The 20,390-nt window shown below is 42.0% G+C and overlaps 1 protein-coding gene across 3 annotated transcripts in view; it reads left to right on the forward strand.

Moving 5' to 3' along the window:
- The window catches only part of col6a4a (collagen, type VI, alpha 4a), a 58,662-nt gene that overhangs the window by 9,101 nt on the left and 29,171 nt on the right, over nucleotides 1–20,390 (forward strand). For 2 of the 3 annotated variants that reach the window (XM_080768842.1, XM_080768843.1), the window contains exons 3-15: nucleotides 3,323–3,429; nucleotides 4,310–4,912; nucleotides 6,639–7,223; nucleotides 8,836–9,405; nucleotides 10,350–10,970; nucleotides 11,898–12,458; nucleotides 12,580–13,137; nucleotides 14,804–15,382; nucleotides 15,598–16,176; nucleotides 16,345–16,694; nucleotides 18,699–18,777; nucleotides 19,517–19,662; nucleotides 20,095–20,187. In XM_080768842.1, coding sequence (XP_080624968.1) covers nucleotides 3,354–3,429; nucleotides 4,310–4,912; nucleotides 6,639–7,223; nucleotides 8,836–9,405; nucleotides 10,350–10,970; nucleotides 11,898–12,458; nucleotides 12,580–13,137; nucleotides 14,804–15,382; nucleotides 15,598–16,176; nucleotides 16,345–16,694; nucleotides 18,699–18,777; nucleotides 19,517–19,662; nucleotides 20,095–20,187 — 5,400 coding nt within the window. In that variant the 5' untranslated portion in view covers nucleotides 3,323–3,353. The remainder of the gene's footprint in view (nucleotides 1–3,322; nucleotides 3,430–4,309; nucleotides 4,913–6,638; nucleotides 7,224–8,835; nucleotides 9,406–10,349; nucleotides 10,971–11,897; nucleotides 12,459–12,579; nucleotides 13,138–14,803; nucleotides 15,383–15,597; nucleotides 16,177–16,344; nucleotides 16,695–18,698; nucleotides 18,778–19,516; nucleotides 19,663–20,094; nucleotides 20,188–20,390) is intronic. The other variant, XM_080768844.1, reaches the window with a different exon arrangement.

The following is a 20,390-nucleotide window of genomic DNA, read 5'->3' on the forward strand; positions in this document are numbered from 1 at the left end:
CGTTACACTGTGGCGGAAACAGATATCGTATTTATCCTATGGGCCCTCGAAGTTTGCACGATAAAGAACAGATAAAGATACATTCATAAGTGAATAATTATAGGCCTACTGTACCTCGTAGGCCTGGGATCCTCTTGTCTGAAGAAATTATAATCCAGTGAGTTTATCCAGTGAGTTAAACTATTCTGTGTGTGGCATCCATGCATGTGATCAATATCGATATACATTATTATAAAGTCTGTCCGTCATGTTTGTGAACAAGCGCGAGTGGAGGTGAGCTGGCTTCAAACTATGATATGACTGGCCGACTTTCAAACACGCTGATGCCATTCATTAGGCTAATTTTTATATAGGGCTATATAGCCCTATTCATTTTCCAATGTGAATCGGATCGGCAGCACGCTGCTGTCTGCCCCCCCCACCCCCCCCCACACACACACACACACACACACACACACACACACACACACACACACACACCGACCGACAGTCAACTGACTCAAGGAGCTCCGTAACAAAACAATTTCAATAGGCCTGCCGCCTACTGCAGGCATTACTACACTAAACAATGTTGGATTCGTAGTGCAGAATGCAGATAAGCCTATGTTCTTATTATAATTGTGAGTTTGTTTTAGTTGAGTTTTGATCTACGTTGCACTGCGAGTAGAAAGCTGTCAAGTGAGAAGCGCAATCGCGCATGCTATAGTATTTATAGTAATAAATAAATAAAAAGGTGTCCGGCTTGCAGGGGCAGTTCCTAAAGACGTCCCGTAGGATTTGACGGAGTTTCCGACCAACCTACGTGAGCGTCAAGTTCACGGCCATTTCCATGAATTCCAAATTAATGTGGGAAATCCACGTAAATGCCTTTCCGCTAGCTTCACGTCATGTTATCATCGTAAACGCCGTTGTGAATTTGGCCCATAGACTCCAGTGCATTCTGCCGAACTTCCGGGTGCAGTTTGGCTCCCATGGTGTGACGAATCTGCATTCTGGAATTGCGTGATAGCGAAAATGACGTTTCATATACCTTGGTTCAAACCCAGCTCGTGCAGGCTTCATGTTGAGGTGTCCCTAAACGAGACACTGAACCTGCCTGCTACCTGTGTGCCCCCTGGGGTTACGCACACACTGCTCTTAATAAGATTGATCAAGCACAATTTGTGGGATGGCGCTGCGAGGCTAGTAGATCAGCTCACAGCTGTGAATTCAGGTTGTCTGTTGCATTGCGGTTATAAATGTTTACTCAAGCTTAGTGGTTCCCATTTAGTTATGGCAAGCTAATAGCATACCCTATTACCACAGTCGTTTACAGCTGTCTCAGGTCCGCTCTTGATGTACTTATTTTGTGTATAAGAAAATATATCTATTAGTATCTTGCAGTAAAACAAATCACTCAGTTAGAAATCGACAACTGTTAAAAGCATGTTTCTAGTACAACTCCAAACATTGCTTTAAATCCCTCTGAAACCCCAGAATCCTGACCTCTCTTTCTGCATTCAGTGCATTGTAATGTACGTCCCTTCATCTTTCCTGGCATGTTCAATTCACCAGGAGGGAGACTGACTTCAAAAAGCTGTGTTAAAGATGACCAAAGGAAGGGAATTCATTCTTATTTTAGAAAATCCCTTACTCGCATGCCATTTTTGAAAATGCAGAGGTGTATTTCCGATTTTCAATACTTACTTGTTTTGATTATTATTATAAAACATGCATTAACCACTTCAGCCCTATATTATACTTTGGCTATTTGAAAATAGCTGATCTACAAGCCCAGATATTTTGGGTAATGAGTACTTTCACTACTTCATGTATATTTTCATGCCAATACTTTTGTACTTTTACTCAAGCATATTTTGAATAACAGACTTGTACTTGAGTATTTCTACATTGATTTTATAAACTTTTACTTAACACTAGCAAGGCTGAAAAAATTTCACTACTACTCTGTCTGAGATATTCCGGCCCTTTCGACCGATCTCCCCCATTAAGTAACAAACTTTTACACTGTAACAAATGTGAGTAGTTCTTCCAACACTGATGCAGACACGCTCACATTTTAGTAATCATGCCCTGAAAACATCCTCTTGCATTGTTTTTGTTTACTGATTTATAGCGCTAATATAGACCAGATTGGAGAGTCATGTCATTGAATGATTTTGCATCATGCCTTGGGTTCCCCCGTGGTCCTATATCATTTTGATGAGTCGAATTCATGGTAAACCTCATTCCCTGAGGGAAACGAACACAACTTCCTTAATTGTACTTACATGCGCCAAATCACCGCCCTTTACAGCCCACATGGCAATCAAACTAAATGTGACTGCCAACTTCTAATGCTGTAGTTACCAAACCAGGGATAAGTGCTGTAGATTTAGAAGATCGCATATCCAATGTGACTGTCATGTTTCTAAGTTTCTTCAAAGAAACATAATCATTTTGAAGAGATCTAGTAGCCTAAAGCAGAGATAGAGAACAATAGATGTACTGGAATTTGTATGCTTATCCGGGAGAATGGAATGCAATATGACATTTTTAGATATTCTATAAAATGTGTATTTTGTGTCAGCTCTTGTGTCAGTCTTCAACTCTGTCCTTGGTCTGCTCTTTTCACCCTCTGTTTACACACCAAAGCTCTTTGCCCAAAATAGCTAATCTACAAGCTCACGTGTGACACAGTTGATTAGCTATAGAGCGTCACAGTCCCGTCCCCTTTCAGAATGACGAGTGGCCCAGGAAATAATTCCCCATTAACTTTCCCCATAGGCTTTTCAAAAAGTATTTATTTAAAGACGTTTACACCGCGGACAAAGCCAACTCGGCTCGTGACAAATCATGACAATAAACAGATCAAATAATTAGAAAGAAGAAAAAAAGGCTTTTTGTTTTGTTTTTCTTCTTACTAATTATTTTATCGGCCCAAAACATTGTGTTTATTGTCATGATTTGTCACGAGCCGAGTTGGCTTTGTCCGCCGTGTAAATGTCTTTAAATAAATACTTTTTGAAAAGCCTATGGGTAAAATTAATGGGAAATCATTTCCTGGGCCATGAAAGGGGCGGGACTGCGACGCTCTATTGTGATGGGCTATAACATAATGAACACACATGAGAATGGCTTCATATAAAGTACAGCCAATGTTGGGGAGTCCCACTGGCCAATACAATTACAAATATTCAGAGTACAGTATGCAATACATGTAGCACTGTATAGTATGAATAAACATAAATTATATAGTATGCCATTATTTGTAATAACTGCCTATTTTTCATGACAGCCCTTTTGATGTAATCGTTCATAATACAGTGTTTCTTTATTGTAGGTAAAGAGAGAAACTTGAGAACCATTCCAGCATGGAGGGGAGATGGGGCCTTCTCTTTAGTCTCATTGTAGCTGCATGTTTCTATGGCAACGGTGCTCAGAAAACAGGTGTGTATGATTACCCATATATGACTTAACTTCCTGCATACCACAATATAATGTTTCGAATGTTTCATGTCAACGAATGTTTCATGTCAACATCACATCTGGGAAACTACTACACTTACACAAAACATCATCCAAGGGCACATTAACACACGTGCGCACACACATACGCATGCACACACGCATGGACATACATGTTACACACACACACACACACACACACACACACACACACACACACACACACACACACACACACACACACACACACACACACACACACACACACACACAATACAACAAAATAATTGGTGAGTTTCTCATGTTTATTACCTACCACCTATAGAGCACTTTTACTAACATTGCACGTGTTTGTATTTATTTTTGTTCACTATGGGGCACACAAGCAAAGCATTAAGAGATTCACAATAACACACAATGGAGGATATTTTGGTACAGACTGCTGGGCATTTAAAGTATGTAAGGTACATAGTTTAGTGTTTAGGGTTAGGACAACAACCTGTATACTGTACCACTATATGCAGCACTATCTATTTGTGGACATGCAGCCAGTCCTATGGCAACCCACCACTTCTATGTAGATCATGCTCACGCTTTGCACCTGGGCTACACTTCTATGACACTGCAGGTACAGTAATGCTTTTACCAGCAGCTCCCTGCTACAGCTCGGAAACTGTTCATGACCTGGAGATCGAATGCTCTCCATTCTCCACCACCTTCCTTTTTCAATCTTGCACACGCTTTTTCACTGGCGGCAATTCTTCCAGGGATGATCCTGGCCAGTGTTTTTCCCCCTATCTTAATTTTCTTGTCCGAAAACCATCCATGAACCGGCAATCGGCTGCTCTCCCCCTTCCCCCAGTCTGCACACAAGAGGCTGTAGCTGACATCGTTTTCCTGGTGGACGGGTCATGGAGTATCGGCACAGAGAACTTTGAACAGATCCGCCAGTTCCTGTACACTCTGGTCAACAGCTTTGATGTGGGGCCTGACCAGGTCCGCATTGGCTTGGTCCAGTACAGCACCACACCGCGAACTGAGTTCCACCTCAACGCCTTTGACAATAAAGACGATATCCTTAAGAATATCAGCAGCCTGCCTTACAAGGGAGGTGGAACCCTTACTGGCCTGGGATTAGATTTCATGCTCACTGATCAGTTTGCAGACCGATCCGGGAGCAGAGCCAACGTGCCACAGATTGCCGTGGTGATCACTGACGGCCAATCACAGGACAATGTGGGGCCACACGCTCAGGAGCTGAGGAAGAAGGGAATCGTCTTGTATGCCATTGGCATCAAAGATGCAGATGAAGACCAGCTGAGGGAGATAGCAAACGAACCCCATGACCAGCATGTCTACAGTGTGTCCAACTTCGCAGCACTGCAGGGAATTTCCCAAAGTATTGTCCAAACACTGTGTACAACCGTGGAGGAAGCCAAACGTCAACTCACTCTCAGGGTGAAAGGTAACGTGTAGCTAGTGTACAGCTCAGGATAATTCAGTGAAATACGAGGACCTAAATAGTAATTAAGAGATGGGATGTGGTCTCGCCTTTTATTCCTTCTATCGAAATTGAGATTTCTTTTTTTTTTATCCAAGATTTTTTATTACTTTTTCACACATGAAAATATTACATAAACATTTTTTTCCCCCTTTTTCCCCCCTCCCCTCCCCCCAGAATCTTGCACCTTATGAAATAAAAGGCACGTACAAATATACATAGACATAATAGAATAATAGAAGTATGCAAAGAAATAATAAAATTAAAATAAAATATATAAATATATATATAAAATAATAATAATAAAATAAAATAAAACAATTACAGTAGGGTCAGTGTAACAGGTTAAGGATTGTTGATGTCAGCCGCGTTCATCCTCTCAATGTATGTTAAAAAAGGTTGCCAAATGAATTTTAAGGCACCGGCGTACCCTCTTGTGGAGTAGCGAATCTTTTCCAATGTCAGATGATGTAAAACCTCATTAACCCAAGATTTAAAGGTTGGTGGTATTTTCTCCTTCCATTTAAATAGTATTTGCCGCCAAGCCAAAAGAGATGCGAAGGCTATCATATTCTTGTTTTGCCGGCTAAGATGTAGATCTTGGGAAATAACTCCAAACACTGCAATAGTGGCAGAGGGTTCTATGGGCACTTCTAATACATCTGAAAATGTTTTAAATATTGATTGAAATTGAGAATTATTTTAACAAACTTAAATGGTTAATAGGTTATTCCTGTAGTTTTGAATTCACAAGGGAAAGAGTTAAATAATTAAATTAGAAACCCCAACCTACCTAACTAATGTATGAGCATGTATTGCTAGCATACAGTTACTGTGATTCAGTGAGCTACTGTACTGTGACAATGGGCCAGATTCTAAGCTGTTACACCCATATTTTGGGTGTAAAGGAATTTTCCAAACTTCCCACGTTAGTATAGTTTGATTCAGTAATTCCTTTTTGTCTGAATTTTGCGGAGGGACACTTTTTCTCAAGTTTGCTCAGATGCATGGAACAAAAGCTTGCTGTATGTCATTAGAATGCCTTTTTTGTGGAAAATTTGGAAAATTCCTTTACACCCAAAATATGTGTGTAAACAGGAAAATTTCAAGAAAGGCACAAGACTTGCTATATAAAGTCTTTGTTTAGCCTATTTAAGCCCTAACCACATCAAAGGGTCACCATGCAACTCCTTGGGTCCAAACGGTTGCAAGGAGTTAGCGCTAAAACCGTCTTGACCCTTTGGTGTGGTTTGGGCCATTGCATTCCATGTGTCCATTCACTAGGGTCAACGTGGGTCAACGTGCAACAAGACAATGCTAAAACCGTCTTGACCCTTTGGTGTGGTTAGGGCTTTAGACTTGGAACACCTTGTTATAACTTTCAAGCTGGAAACCGCTCTGTGTGTACTACTGTAGTTGTGGCTATACACAGTATAAAGCAACATATTATTATTATTATTGTCTATTTTATAGACAATGTGACCAGTGCACAAGACAAACACAAATAGTGTTCATCATGATGAAATGCCTTTGTGATGGTAACACATCGGCTTTCTCAGTAAATTCAACATCACATTCACTTTGCAAAGATTAAACATGGTCTGCTCAACATTCAAGTGACCATTCAAGAAAGTAGATCTAGATCAAGTCTGTGATGCCAAATACTGACTATGTTGTCCCTGCTCTGCAGAATGTACCACAGCCACCAAGGCTGACATCGTCTTCTTAGTGGATGGCTCTTCGAGCATCGGCCTCGACAACTTCCAGGAGATCCGGAAGTTTCTCCACTCCATCATTGAAGGCCTGGATATTGGTCCAGACAAAGTACACGTTGGTCTGGCACAATACAGTGATGAGCCGCGGCAGGAGTTCCTACTTAAAGATCACACAGACAAGAGATCTTTACTCGAGCAAGTGGACAAGCTCCCCTACAAAACAGGAGCCACTTCCACGGGCAAGGGCATCACATTCCTGACTCAATACTTCACGAAGGAGGCAGGAAGCCGTGCTGATGAGAGGGTACCTCAGATTGTTGTGGTGATCACAGACGGGGAGTCGGCAGACGATGTTGCCGTTCCGGCCCAGCTCCTGAGGAAGGCGGGGGTCATATTGTTTGCCATAGGAGTGGGGGCCTTTGACGAGAATGAACTCAAGTCCATCGCCAACCGGCCCCATGAACGTTTTATTTTCAAAATTGATAACTTCCAGTCTCTGCAGAGACTGACTGAAGGTCTGCTGCAGACTGTGTGCACTTCTATGGAGGATAAAAGGCTTGGTAAGTTAATCACTCTATTGCTTGTTTGTCTACCATGGGTGCTATTTCATAAATATGTATATCTGCATATCTGCAATTCTGCCCCCATGAAATCTGAATCCCCCCCCTCCACCCACCCCTCACTGTATATGTTTATTTTACCTTTTTACCTCCTTTATGATGAATTCCCGTTCTGTTCTTTGGCTTTATAGAAGTGTATATTTGTACGTCTCTAAATGTTTTGATGAATTGAACAAGGTGGACCCTCTTGTAAACAAGTGTAATGCTTTATTGGGTCGTCCACTCACAGTTAACAGTCTTTGTATTGAGTTGTGCTTAGGTACAAGGTAGATATAGGCATCTGACTTCACTTGACCATATTTGACCCTAAATTCTACCTACTAGGATTATGAAGTCGTTAACAACCTTGTTACTGTTTGTCCAATGTTCTCTATAGACAAAACAATAAAATAGAAAAAAAATAAACAATACTCTATAGAACTAAATTATCCTAAAGCTAATAAGTCTGATTTGAACTATTTCAAAACTTATTAGAACATGCTTTAGCCACACCCTTAACCCATGACTTATAATATTACAAAAATTCAACAAGTTCTAAGCATCATGAATCATGATTAATGCAGTTCTTCTCGTTCCAAATACTGTACTTTTGAGTTCACGCAGCCATGAAATGCAGCATCAGCCAAAACATACATCTTTAAAATGCAGACATTATTTAGAAATAAGAAATACCATAATGTGTTTTTAAATACTTGGTTAGAAGGTTTTGTGTGGGAACTCAAATGGGGTTATTCGCAGAAATGCTTTTTTGGCAGGTTGCAAAGATTTCTGCAACACCATATAACAAACCTTGTTCGTTTGTGGCAGCCATTTTATAGTAGGGTAAAAACACAGGTTTAATGGAACAATTGGGTAATTCAATTAAATGTAGCTGGGCCTTTTCACTGTGCCAACATGCACAATGGCTACACCCTGCAGCTATGTTTGTGACACTAATGTAGGTGGTGCTGCAGCTCCCACAGATTACACATTATAATAGGGGGGAACTTTTTGCATGTGTTATAGGAAGGGAAAATGAAAACCAATACACTAAGAGAATAATTACAGTAATGAACTGCAAACTATAAGGAATAGATCAATAATTTACCCATTTTGTGTTAAAACAAAAACGGTGTGTTAATGTCAATTTAATAAAGATTGTTTATCTTTATTCCCCATGTAAAGCAACTTTGAGTAATTCAATCTGAGGTATCATTATTATCACCATATCAAACACGGCAGTTGGTTGAGGAGGCACTGGACTTTATCCAGGCACAAACATTATAACATAGTAACAATATACAGTACGCTTCACTATATGGCTGCATATGGCCTGCCAGGAGTATCTGCCATGTTTTCAGCCAAGTGTTGATCAAATGCCAGTAAGTAAGGCTATAGTATCGATATGTGACAAATTATTGTCCAGTATTCGTATTTGCAGTTGCTTTTAATTTGCTTAGTTGAAGCTTATACTTTTGCTTAGTTGAAGCCATTCTCTTTACTAGTAGTAGGTACTGTATGTTTATACATTTTCTATCTCTTTAATTTCATTATTTCTTTTACACTTTTACAGCTTTGGTCCAAAGGTTTGCAGATATATTCTTCCTAGTCGACAGCACTTTGTCATCTGGAGACTTCCAGCAGACCCGGAACCTACTGAGCCGATTGACTGCCCAACTCAACATAGGAGCTTCTGCCCACCGCATCGGTTTGGCCCAGTTTAGCGAAGATACCAGTGTTGATTTCCTTCTCAAGGCTTATGCAACCAAAGCGGAGACCACGGCTGCAGTGCGGCGCTTCCGTCTGCGTCGCGTGAAACCCAACGAACCTCGCAACATGGGTCTTGCACTAGAGACTGCCAGCACCAATTTCTTCACCAGTGCAGCTGGTGGACGACAAGACCAAGGCTTCGGCCAGTTCCTGGTTGTTGTGTCAGGAGGCAATTCAAGTGATCCTGTCATCAAGGCTTCCCGCTTAGTAAAGTCCCAAGGGGTGAAAGTGGTGGGGATAGCATTAGGCTCTGCACCAGTGAGAGAGATGAAGGCAGTGGCTACATCTCCATATGTATACCAGGCAACCAACATTGCACCTCAACTGAAGACTCTCTTTGAGACTGAGGACGAGGCAGCCAGTATAACTGAAGGTGAGAATCCTTATCCTTTGATATCATTTATTTGACATAAAAAAGTACATATAGTTACAGAGAAAAGTTGAAAGATAACTTGTTTCCTATTTCCAAGAAGACATGTCACAGCTAGATGACTAAGATACCCTGTACCATCACTTATGCTACATTAAAAACAATGTTGGTTACAATAACGTCTCAATATAAAACAGCACAGCAAAATATATAAATACCGTATATCCCTCTCTAACAGTACAAAATATAAATGTATACATAACATACATACTGTGTGTACACCCAGTGGATGCATGTCACCAGGCACCCCCACACACCAAGTCCTGCCAGTGCCATCTTACCCCTGATTTATACTTGGTCCGCCAGTGTCGTGCACCGGACATCACAGATCTACAAGCTCACAATACTTTCTAGTGCAATGGGCTGTGAGCTTTTAGATCTGCTATTTCCAGGCTGCGACAGATTGTGAGCTTGTAGCTCTGCTATTTTTGGTACACAGCCAAAGTATAAATCAGACATGAGAGTGTAGAGACACTTCATTAGGTGCACCCAGCAAAGTGTATACCTGTATACCTACAAGCCATGCATACAACTATCACACTAGTACTGTACATGCCATTGCAACACCTCGTCCCTCATACATACTGTAATGTAACATTTTATAACTATAGTATATGAATTGTAAAGTATGTGATTACAAAAAAATATGCTTAATCTATAAATATTTCCCCCATTAGGAGAATTCATTATTAATTTACTCTCCATAAACTATAAACAACCTGTGTTACACATTTCACCCTAATTAAATGATTACACATCCTTTCTACTGCCTCCTTAAGGCAGAAAATATTGCATGAATTACTTGGAGTTTAGAGGTCTGGCGCAAAGCAATATGAATAGAATTACCCTAACAAAAATTATATCCTTTTTCTTTTTTTTTCTACCAGATTGCAACAAAGCCAAACTGGCAGATGTGGTGTTCATCGTTGATGAGTCAGGCAGCATTGGAACTGCCAACTTCCAGCTGATACGCACGTTTCTGCACAACATTGTGAATGGCCTAGATGTTGGCAGGAAAAGGGTGCGAGTTGGCATCGTCTCATACAGTGACAAGCCCACGGGACAAGTCTACCTTGACTCTTTTGATGACAAGAGTGAGATTCTTGACTTCATCAAGATCCTACCTTACCGTGGAGGCGGTACCCGTACCGGTGCTGCCCTGAAGTTTGCTAAGGAAAACATCTTCGTCACAACGCGAGGCAGCAGGAAAAGCCTGGGTGTTCAGCAGGTGGCTGTAATTATCACAGACGGTGAATCCCAAGACAATGTGACAACAGCGGCAAAAGATCTCCGTAGATCTGGTGTCACCGTGTACTGTCTGGGGATCCAAAATGCTAATATGAATGAACTAGTGGAGATGGCCACTTATCCTCCAAGGAGGTATGTGTTTATAGTGGACAGTTTTACCAAACTGAAGCCCATGGTGCAGAGTATGCAAAAGATCCTGTGCAATGACATCTTTGACAACGCCATCACGATCAATACGCGAAAAAATGCCATCAAAGAAGGTTTGAGACAGCTGTTTTATGTGTTTAAATGTTCAGATTTCAACAAAATCTAAGTCAGCATGTCTTGTGTATTAAAGCAGTGGTTCTCAACCTTTTCATGCCGTGACCCCACAGAATGATCATATTTGAATTGGGGACCCCCCCACACCCTGATCGGGATTGGAATGTAGGAGTTGAGGCATAACATTTTGATGGACTCGGTTCTACAGATAAAAATTGTGAAAATAGCCAATCAACAAGCTTACAATGCCTCGTAGATCATCAATTTTTTATGTAACTTTATTATATTATTTGACAATTTGGCCAATGTTTGAGCAGTTTTTATAGTATAGTTTGATGATTACTTTTGATTCAGTAATGGTATTAAAAAAGTTAAAAGTCCTTAAATTGTTACTTTACTGTCATCTGGGGGACCCCCAAAACAAACATGTGAGGGTCCCGACCCACAGGTTCAGAACCACTGTATTAAAGGACCACTTTGAACCATTTTCAATATAATTAGTCATATAATTGGTCCTCACTAATGGTCATTATAAGATGACACCATTTCTCTCTACTCAACTCTGTTTGTCAGAGGACTGTTCAGAGGACTGTGGGCAGTTCAGAAACCTGCCTACCAGTGACATCGGTAGGCAGGGTGGGTCATGTGTTTTATAATGCAAGATTGCTGCAACTTTCCAGGGAGAGAGAAAGGCTGTAGTTTTTATTAGCTTAGAATCCCCAACAACAATGTCATTGGTAGGTAGGTTTCTGAACTGTCCACACAGCCCACCAATTAGAGTGAGTCAACTGAAATTGTGCCATTTATAATGAGCATATGAAGATCAGGTGGAACTCCTGGTGGAAGTTTAGTAAATTGACATAGTGATGCTCAGAATAGAATGTATATAAATGAATCCTAAAGTGACATTGTTGTTCTCCTCGTAGGCTGTGTGAAAACTGAAGAAGCGGACATTTTCTTTCTTATTGACCACTCTGGAAGCATCTATCCAGCTGACTTCGAAGACATGAAGAAGTTCATCATGGAGTTTGTCCATACATTGCGTATCGGGCCACAATTTGTCCGTGTGGGCGTCGCCAAGTATGCAGATTCACCAAACTTAGAATTTGACCTGACAGCTTACACAGACGTCCAATCACTGGAAAAGGGTATTGAGAATATCAGGCAAATAGGCGGTGGCACTCAGACAGGAGCTGCGCTGTCATTTATGACGGAGCATTTTGACAGAGCAGCGGTCACCCGTGGTCATCAAGTCGCAGAGTACCTCATTGTCATCACGGATGGAAAGTCTACAGACGAGGTCAAACTTCCTGCAGAGAAACTAAGAGCCCAAGACATCATCATATATGCCATTGGTGTGAAAAGTGCAGACAAGGCAGAGCTGCAAGAGATTGCTGGCAGCCCACAGAAGATGTTCATGGTTAATAATTTTGATGCCCTGAGGCCAATCAAGGATGACATCATGACAGATATCTGTGCCCAAGATGGTAAAATAAGCTGGATTGCTTGTTTGTTTTTTACAGATTGCTTTGATGTTCCAGGTTTAGTATAGATAATGTATTAGCTATGGTAGGGTAAAGGTAACAATTGCTATTTCTCTCTTCACAGCCTGCAAAGACAAACCAGGCGACCTCCTTTTCTTGATTGACAGCTCAGGTAGCATCAATCCAGAGGACTTTCAGAAGATGAAGGACTTCATGAAATCACTTGTCAGCAAGTCTCTTGTTGCTCAGGACGAAGTGCATGTCGGCGTCATGCAGTACAGCACCATTCAGACACTTGAATTCCCTCTCAACCGTTTCTTTGACAAATCTGCAATGTCGCTGGCAATAGAAGCTATGCAACAGATCGGTGGAGGCACACTTACTGGCGAAGCTATTTCTGCTGTTTCTCCGTACTTTGATGAACTCAAAGGAGGTCGTCCGAAACTGGGACAGAGACTTATAGTTATCACGGACGGAGAGTCCCAAGATGAGGTCAAGGGCCCTGCTGAAGCCCTGAGGGCCAAGGGGGTGTTGGTCTATGCAATTGGAGTGGTCAATGCCAACTCCACCCAGCTGCAGGAGATCAGTGGCACCCAGGAGAGGGTGTATTCTCAGAGGGGCTTTGATGGATTGAAGGACCTGGAGAGTCAATTAGCGTTGGAGATTTGTAAAGAAGAGGGAGGTGAGAGGATCGTGATTCATGTATAACTGCTTTGGGACTGTAGTTAAACACCAAAAGACTTATTTGCTTTTTTTTTGGAAGAGAACATTATTTTACAAAGATTTATCATAATTTCTATCAATAGCACCAAAACAAATTTACTGATTTATTGTCTCCACCAGGCCGAAGGCATGGGGAGAGAGTATGTTTTGCACTCCGTCCGTGTGTGCGTGTGTCCGTCCGTCCTTCCGTCTGTCCGTTACCAGCTAATCCCCGGCACCATTGGCCCGATCCATGCCAAACTTTGCACACACACTCCCTAGATGCCAACGTCGAACCTCTGCCCCAAATATTCCTCAACGGCCTGTTATAGCGCCACCATGAGGCCGGTTTAGGCAAATCACATTTCTGTAGATTACTCGTACACATTTTATCCATACATCACACAATTCGGTATACACTATCATTCTCCATAGTCATGTGATCAACACGGACCTGCACCATTTCCCATCTTCCATCCTGATTGGCTAAGATTGGCTTCCAAAGCTCACATGATTGGTTCGCTTTGAACAAAATGTCACAAGTCACAAACACGGTGTGCAATTTCCGTGAAATTATACACGCACATTTCCATTTCCATTTCCACATTTCCACCGAGGACGACATGCCAAATCCAAATCACGGTGGCGCTATAACAGGGCAATTCCTGTTTTTACCAATAACTGCATCGATCTGTATACAACTTATGTATGCCCACTCCCTAGAGGCCATGGAAAAACATTTTCCCTGCATCTCTCCACATCTGCCGGTTATAGCGCCACCATGAGGCCGATTTCTGCAAAACACATTGTTTATGTTAGTCACAGATTTCATCCAAATCTCACGCAAATCGGTACACATGATCTCTGTAGTCATGTGATCTAGACGAGTCTGTTGGATTTTTCAGATTCTACACTGATTGCCTTTCAAAGTTTTCAGGAGTGGCCCGTTTTGTACAAAATGCTGCACATGTCCTGCTCATACAAAATTATATCATCAGAGATGCTATGAGTGATCTGGCTCTGCATTTCCCCAACAAAATAATGAAAATTGTTGCATAAAAAACAAACAAAAGAACATGTTTATATTACTCCTAAACATTTTGCCAAACATCAGACACACTCCTATCCTCCTGGTGGAGACCTGTGCCCAGAGGGGCATTTTTTCTAGTTATCACTAGTCCATACCCGTTTGGGGATATGATATACCCAAAGTATGTGCAGAGTTTCTCCCTACCTCTCACTCTCTCGCACCCCTCTATCCCCTCTCTCTCTCTCCCTTTCTCTCTCTCTCACCCCTCTATCCCCTCTCTCTCACCCTCTCTACCCTCTCTCTCCCCCCATCTCTCACCCCTCTCTCTCTCTCTCTCTCTCTCTCTCTCTCTCTCTCTCTCTCCCTCTTTCTCCCCCTCTCTCTGCCACTTATAATTATTGGCTCATGTGGCACACCAGTTCAGCCAATCACAGCGCAGAATGACACACCTTCCAGCCAATCACAGCACGGATGCATTCCGTCCACACATTTCATCCTCAAATTTTGAGGACACAGTTTGGAGGACACAATCACTAGAATTATTAGTTAGATGACAAAACACATAATTGGCATTGGGATTGAAGTTTTATGTTTTTTCTTTCCAATTTCCAAACAGATTGTAAGAAGACAGAAGTTGCTGACATGATTTTCTTGGTGGATGGATCCACAAGTATCGAACCGCCGCAGTTCCAAAGCATGATTAAGTTTATGTCGTCTGTGGTAAATGAAACCACAGTTGGCGAGAAGCTGACACGCTTTGGCGTCATTCTCTTTTCCACCGAAGCCAAAGTGGACTTCACTCTGAATCAGTTTTATTCCAAAAAAGAAGTTCTGAAGGCCATAGCAAGCCTGAAGTCACCATATGGTGATACCTATACAGGCAAAGCTCTGGCATATTCCTTACAATATTTTGATGCAGCAAATGGTGGCAGAGGAGCTTTACACGTGCCCCAGATTCTATTCGTGATCACAGATGGCGACGCTACCGACGCCAATAATTTAGTTGCTCCATCTAATGCACTGCGAGACAATGGCATCAAGGTCTTCAGTATTGGAGTGGCAGAAGCAAACAAGGCTCAGCTCGAGATCATGGCTGATCATGACACATCCAGGGTTTTCTATGTGAACGATTTTGAAGCTTTAGAGGGTCTATATAAGAATATTTCACATGTCCTCTGCAATAACACTAAGCCAGGTGAGATATCTGTCTATCTATGTATGTGTCTATAAAACATTGCTTTCCCCCACAACATTTTTTTTACATGTGTAATGTGGAAATATTTCTTAAATCAAATGTTCGTCACATTCTAAATACATTTCAAAATGAATATACAATTATTGCATGATTTTCAAAAGAACCCTGCTCTACTGCCACAGAACATTTATCTTTACCTGTCTTTGTATTGGCAGCCTGTGAGAAACAGAAAGCTGACCTGGTCATGTTGATCGATCAGTCCGGCAGTATTGACCCCATGGATTACAAGACCATGAAGACATTCATGACAGACCTGGTGTCGAGTTTCCAAGTTAGTGAGGAGTTTGTCCAGGTAGGAGTTGCCCAGTTCAGCAGTTCTCCTCAGAAGGAGTTTTACCTCAATGATTTACACAATGAAGCTCAAGTGAAAGAACGCATCCTCGCCATGAGGCAACTCGGAGGAGGAACAAACATCGGACTTGCCCTAGGGTTCATTAAGGATTACTTTCTAGCATCACATGGCAGCCGCAAGTCACAAGGCATTTCCCAGAACCTGGTGCTGATCACGGACGGTGATTCGCAGGATGAGGTGGATGCTGCGGCCGCGATCCTCAGAGCTGAGGGAATAGAGGTGTTTGCCATTGGCATCGGAGATGTGCACGACCTGGAGCTCCTGCAGATCACGGGCAGCCCTGAGAAGTTATTCACAGTGAAGACCTTTGACGACTTGGCAAAAATCAAGCAGAAAGTGGTTGATACCATCTGCCAATCCAGACTCATCCCAGACAGACCTGGTAAGTTGGTCCATGGACCTGGTACCTTATTTAGTGTCATTCTATATTCTTTCTTTCTTTCTTTCTTTCTTTCACTGTTTCTGTCTATCTATCTCTTTCAGAAGCAAAACCTGAAGTGTGACATTGACTGAGTGACAGTAAGCAAATGGTTTGTCTTTTCTCCCATAGCCTGCAGCATAGATATCGCCTTTGGATTCGACATTTCAGACAGGCCCACAACCCAGCCTCTGGTCAGCAGTCACCCCAAGCTCCAAACATTCCTGCCAGAGATCGCCCACTATGTGTCCACACTGCAGGGCCTGTGCTGTGTTGGACCCTCACCCGTCACTGCCAACATTGCATACAGCGCTTGGGGCCGTAATGGACAGGCACTGCACAACTTCCACTTCGAAGGTTACAGCGATGAGGTGGTGAAGAAAGTCATGGCCTGGCAGATGTCTGAGGCCACCTACTTCAACACTGATCTGTTGCACTCTTTCAGAGACAAGTTTAGGACAGAGTCTAATGCTGGTGTGAAGGTGAGTTGGAAGGATGCTGAAAGAAATCTTGCACACATTATACCACCACTGTCGATGCACTGGCCTATCAACCTTTCTTTGGTAGTGAATTAAATGTCCAGAATGTTGGTTGAGTCCTGAAACACTTTGTGCTCCATCTTATGCCATGCTTTATCCTCAAGTAATAAACATTTTCCGTGAATTACGCATTTAGGAGCTTCCACTATGCGTAAATGTTATCTTGCGGCCACACAACCCACTATTCATTTTGCCGACTCCTATATTTGCGGGTGGAGGTGTGTCTGTAGCCGTGTTGATGCACTTTCCCTATAATTTGCTATCCTATGCAGACAGGTCTAGGACAATGGAAAGTGCCTCTTCAAACCACCCATAAAGCGTATTCTGTTTGATAAAAGAATGCGCTCCTGACTCTGAGACGGTGAGACCTGAGTTGGAGCTGCCTCGATTTGAGTCATGTTGACTCTGAGACAGTGAGACCTGAGTTGGAGCTGCCTCGGCTTGAGTCATGTTGCACAACATTCACAGCTCAGAGGTCTCGTTCTGTCTTAATTCTCCACAAATCTCTGTGATTGGAATTTTACTATAATCAGCAGAGTGTCAATTCCTTGTGCTTATTGTGTTTAATTGTCTAGTCAAAGAAGTTATTAGATTTGTACGAGTGAGGCTGTGTTGGAGCTACTGGACACAAAACAACCCGGCCTCTGTATCAAATATAAATAGGCTATATTTCAAGGCAGCAACGTGTCACTCTTCCATGGCCATGGGCCATAGTGTAAATCACTGGGCATAATGTTAAATGGATAATGGATCCCTTAAAGGCAATGACAGGTGGCACAGGGATTGGTTTAATCATCGTAACGCCCAAACCACACCTATGCATAATGTAAGGGGTAATGGAGGTGTTTTAGGGACATAGGGCTCCATTTTCGTTCGATCTTTCTAAATACAATTTTGGTATTTAGCAGTGGGGAAGGGGTGTTCCCCCACTAAAGTTGGTATCTTGGTTACCTGTCTAAATCCCTAAAACACCTCCGTTACCCGTTATATTATGCATAGGTGTGGTTTGGGAGTTACAATAATTGAACCAATCACCAGTCCACGTGCCATTGCCTTAAAGAGATCCCATATCCGTTGCCCGTTATGCTATATTGCTCCATAGCCTTACGGTCTATAGCCCATGGAAGAGTGATGTGCTGCTGCCTTGAAGTCTCACTTGTGATGTACCCTGAACCCCCCCCCCACCGCACGCACACGCCGCACAATGCCTGGCACAAATAACTTGGACAAGGAAGTGGCATAGCACTCACTTCTGCTGATTATAGGAAAATTACAAAGAGATGCAAAAGGAGCATAAGGAGAGATGAGGCAGCCTGACTAGTCTGTGCCTGGACATCTCCATTGAGGTGCACGCCGCTCTACCAAACTAATTTGGCATTACGGGTGGTTTTAACGCTGGACCAAAATACTGTTAAGGGACATAGCAAGCTCCTATACTCGTAATTTTCGGGCCACGGCTGCATTGCGGGCCGCGTCGCGGGAAACGGCGGCGACAAAATTGGAGCCCTTAGGCTGTGGCACAATATAACAAATTTTACGGGGCCACACCTCTCACACAATACTAAATCCCCAAATTAAGGAAAAAGGGCCCCTGCCGCAAGATGGAGCCCATAGTGTGTACAGTAATTTAGAAAGAATAGAATAGAATCATTATTTAGAAATTGTTTTAAAATGCCTTTTTTAAAGATATTTTTGGGGCTTTTTTGCCTTTATTGATAGATCACAGTAGGTAGACAGGAAACTGGGAGAGAGATGGGGGGAAGACACACAGCAAAGTTCGTTGGGATCGGGCCGTGAGACACTGTCATGCTGGATTACCAGCCCAAGGTGCCTGGACCGCTAAACCGGCCCTGGCTATTATTTAGAAATGGTGACAGACCTGTTAGTATAAGTATTGTCCATCAGGATTAGCACCAATCTAATGTGACTGCTGCTGTTACCCACCAGGTGCTAGTGATCTTCTCAGATGGACTGGATGAAGACGTGCTGAAACTGGAGCGGGAATCAGAACTTCTACGTCAATCTGGTAAAAATGAAGAGAATCTCAATAATAATTATTATTTATGGTGGACCAGATGAAAACATTTTCACGACAGCAGGACCACTTTATGGGACAAAGTGTGTTGGGGTTGGGTGGACAATAATAATCATTTATTGTTTCATTTTGATTAAATTCCTTGATTTCAGATTTGATGGTAATATAGCTCATGTTATTATTACTGTAAAGGCATGAGTATACTAGCCTTCAGCCTTGCAAAGCCAGCCCACAATCTTCACTTCACTGATTGTGGTTGGGCAAGGCTCAGTCGACATTTGCTTTGATGGGTAGATTGTGGGCATTATCAGTGGGTGTGGACCAAAATAACTATCAGCTATTGTTACATTTAAAATACAAGGAAAATCATTGCTGTTAACTTATCATCTAAACAGCTGGTCCGACTTCCAGCTGCCAGGCTCAATTGATACTTTGGAAAATGTATATCTTCCAAACAAAACAAAATAGAGACATACTGTTGCTACTAAATTAGCCTACATTATACATGTATATACTGGTACACATGGTATAATAAATTCAATATTTAGACTAGTGTACATATACATACAGTATAATTAAATATTATATTTCCAGTTCATTTCCTCAATATAAATTCAGTTACTGCATGTGTTGACAATTGACATGCATGATGCATGGCATGATGCAACTATACAGTATATCTTCTGTAAGAACAAAGGCATTAATTCATTATCATGTCTTGTTTGCTAAGGTATAAGTGCTCTGCTGATAGTTGCCCTGGAGGGAGCGAGAGATGCCGGCCAACTGCAAATGGTGGAGTTTGGTCGAGGGTTTGGCTACAAAGTTCCTCTCAGCATTGGCATGCATAGTGTGGGCAGCACCATGCTGAAACAAGTTGTAAGTTGTGGCTGTCAGTCTACAGCCATTAATACCTCGACTACTTTAGTCTTCTAATGGGACAAGACTGCCCAATAAAACATTTCTATCGTAGTCCTAATTTCTAAAACCTGAAAGTGAAAGCTCAATAATAGGCTTGTTTTTGCAATTGAGTGACATTTCAGCATGTCAAGTATGGCAGGCGTTATTGTCTCTTCAGAAATTGTTTCTTGCCTCAGCTTGTCAGTCTGGTGGAGTGAAAATATGGTCCTGAGGGTAATGTCAAAAGGAAATAATGGTGGGTGATGGTAAATCTGTCTTTCAAAGGAGAACCTTGATGATTGACAGTCCCCCCTCCTAATAATCATTTACCATAATTATCTTTTTGTCAGTCCTCTTTCCTCACACACTCTCCCTCCCATTGAATGTATTGTGTTGTCTATCTATCTCTAGGACGCAGTGGCAGATAGAGACTGCTGTAATGTTATGTGCAAGTGCTCTGGACACGAAGGGATTCGTGGATTTCGGGGCCCCTCAGGGTCAAAGGTGACTGTAACATGCATGACTTTAAACATTTAACGTTTGGTGCAAAATTGTGTGAAACTATACAACAGAAGAAAAACCTTAAAACATTCCTTTGGTTGTGCTCAGAACACATACTGTAGATACATTAACGATGAGGAAACTTCATTATTTAAATAAATAACATTCCATTTCATATCCAATTCCATGATTAAAACAGTCATAGT

Source organism: Protomyctophum bolini (assembly GCF_963924005.1).
Source record: "Protomyctophum bolini genome assembly, chromosome: 7".
Lineage (NCBI taxonomy): Eukaryota > Metazoa > Chordata > Actinopteri > Myctophiformes > Myctophidae > Protomyctophum > Protomyctophum bolini.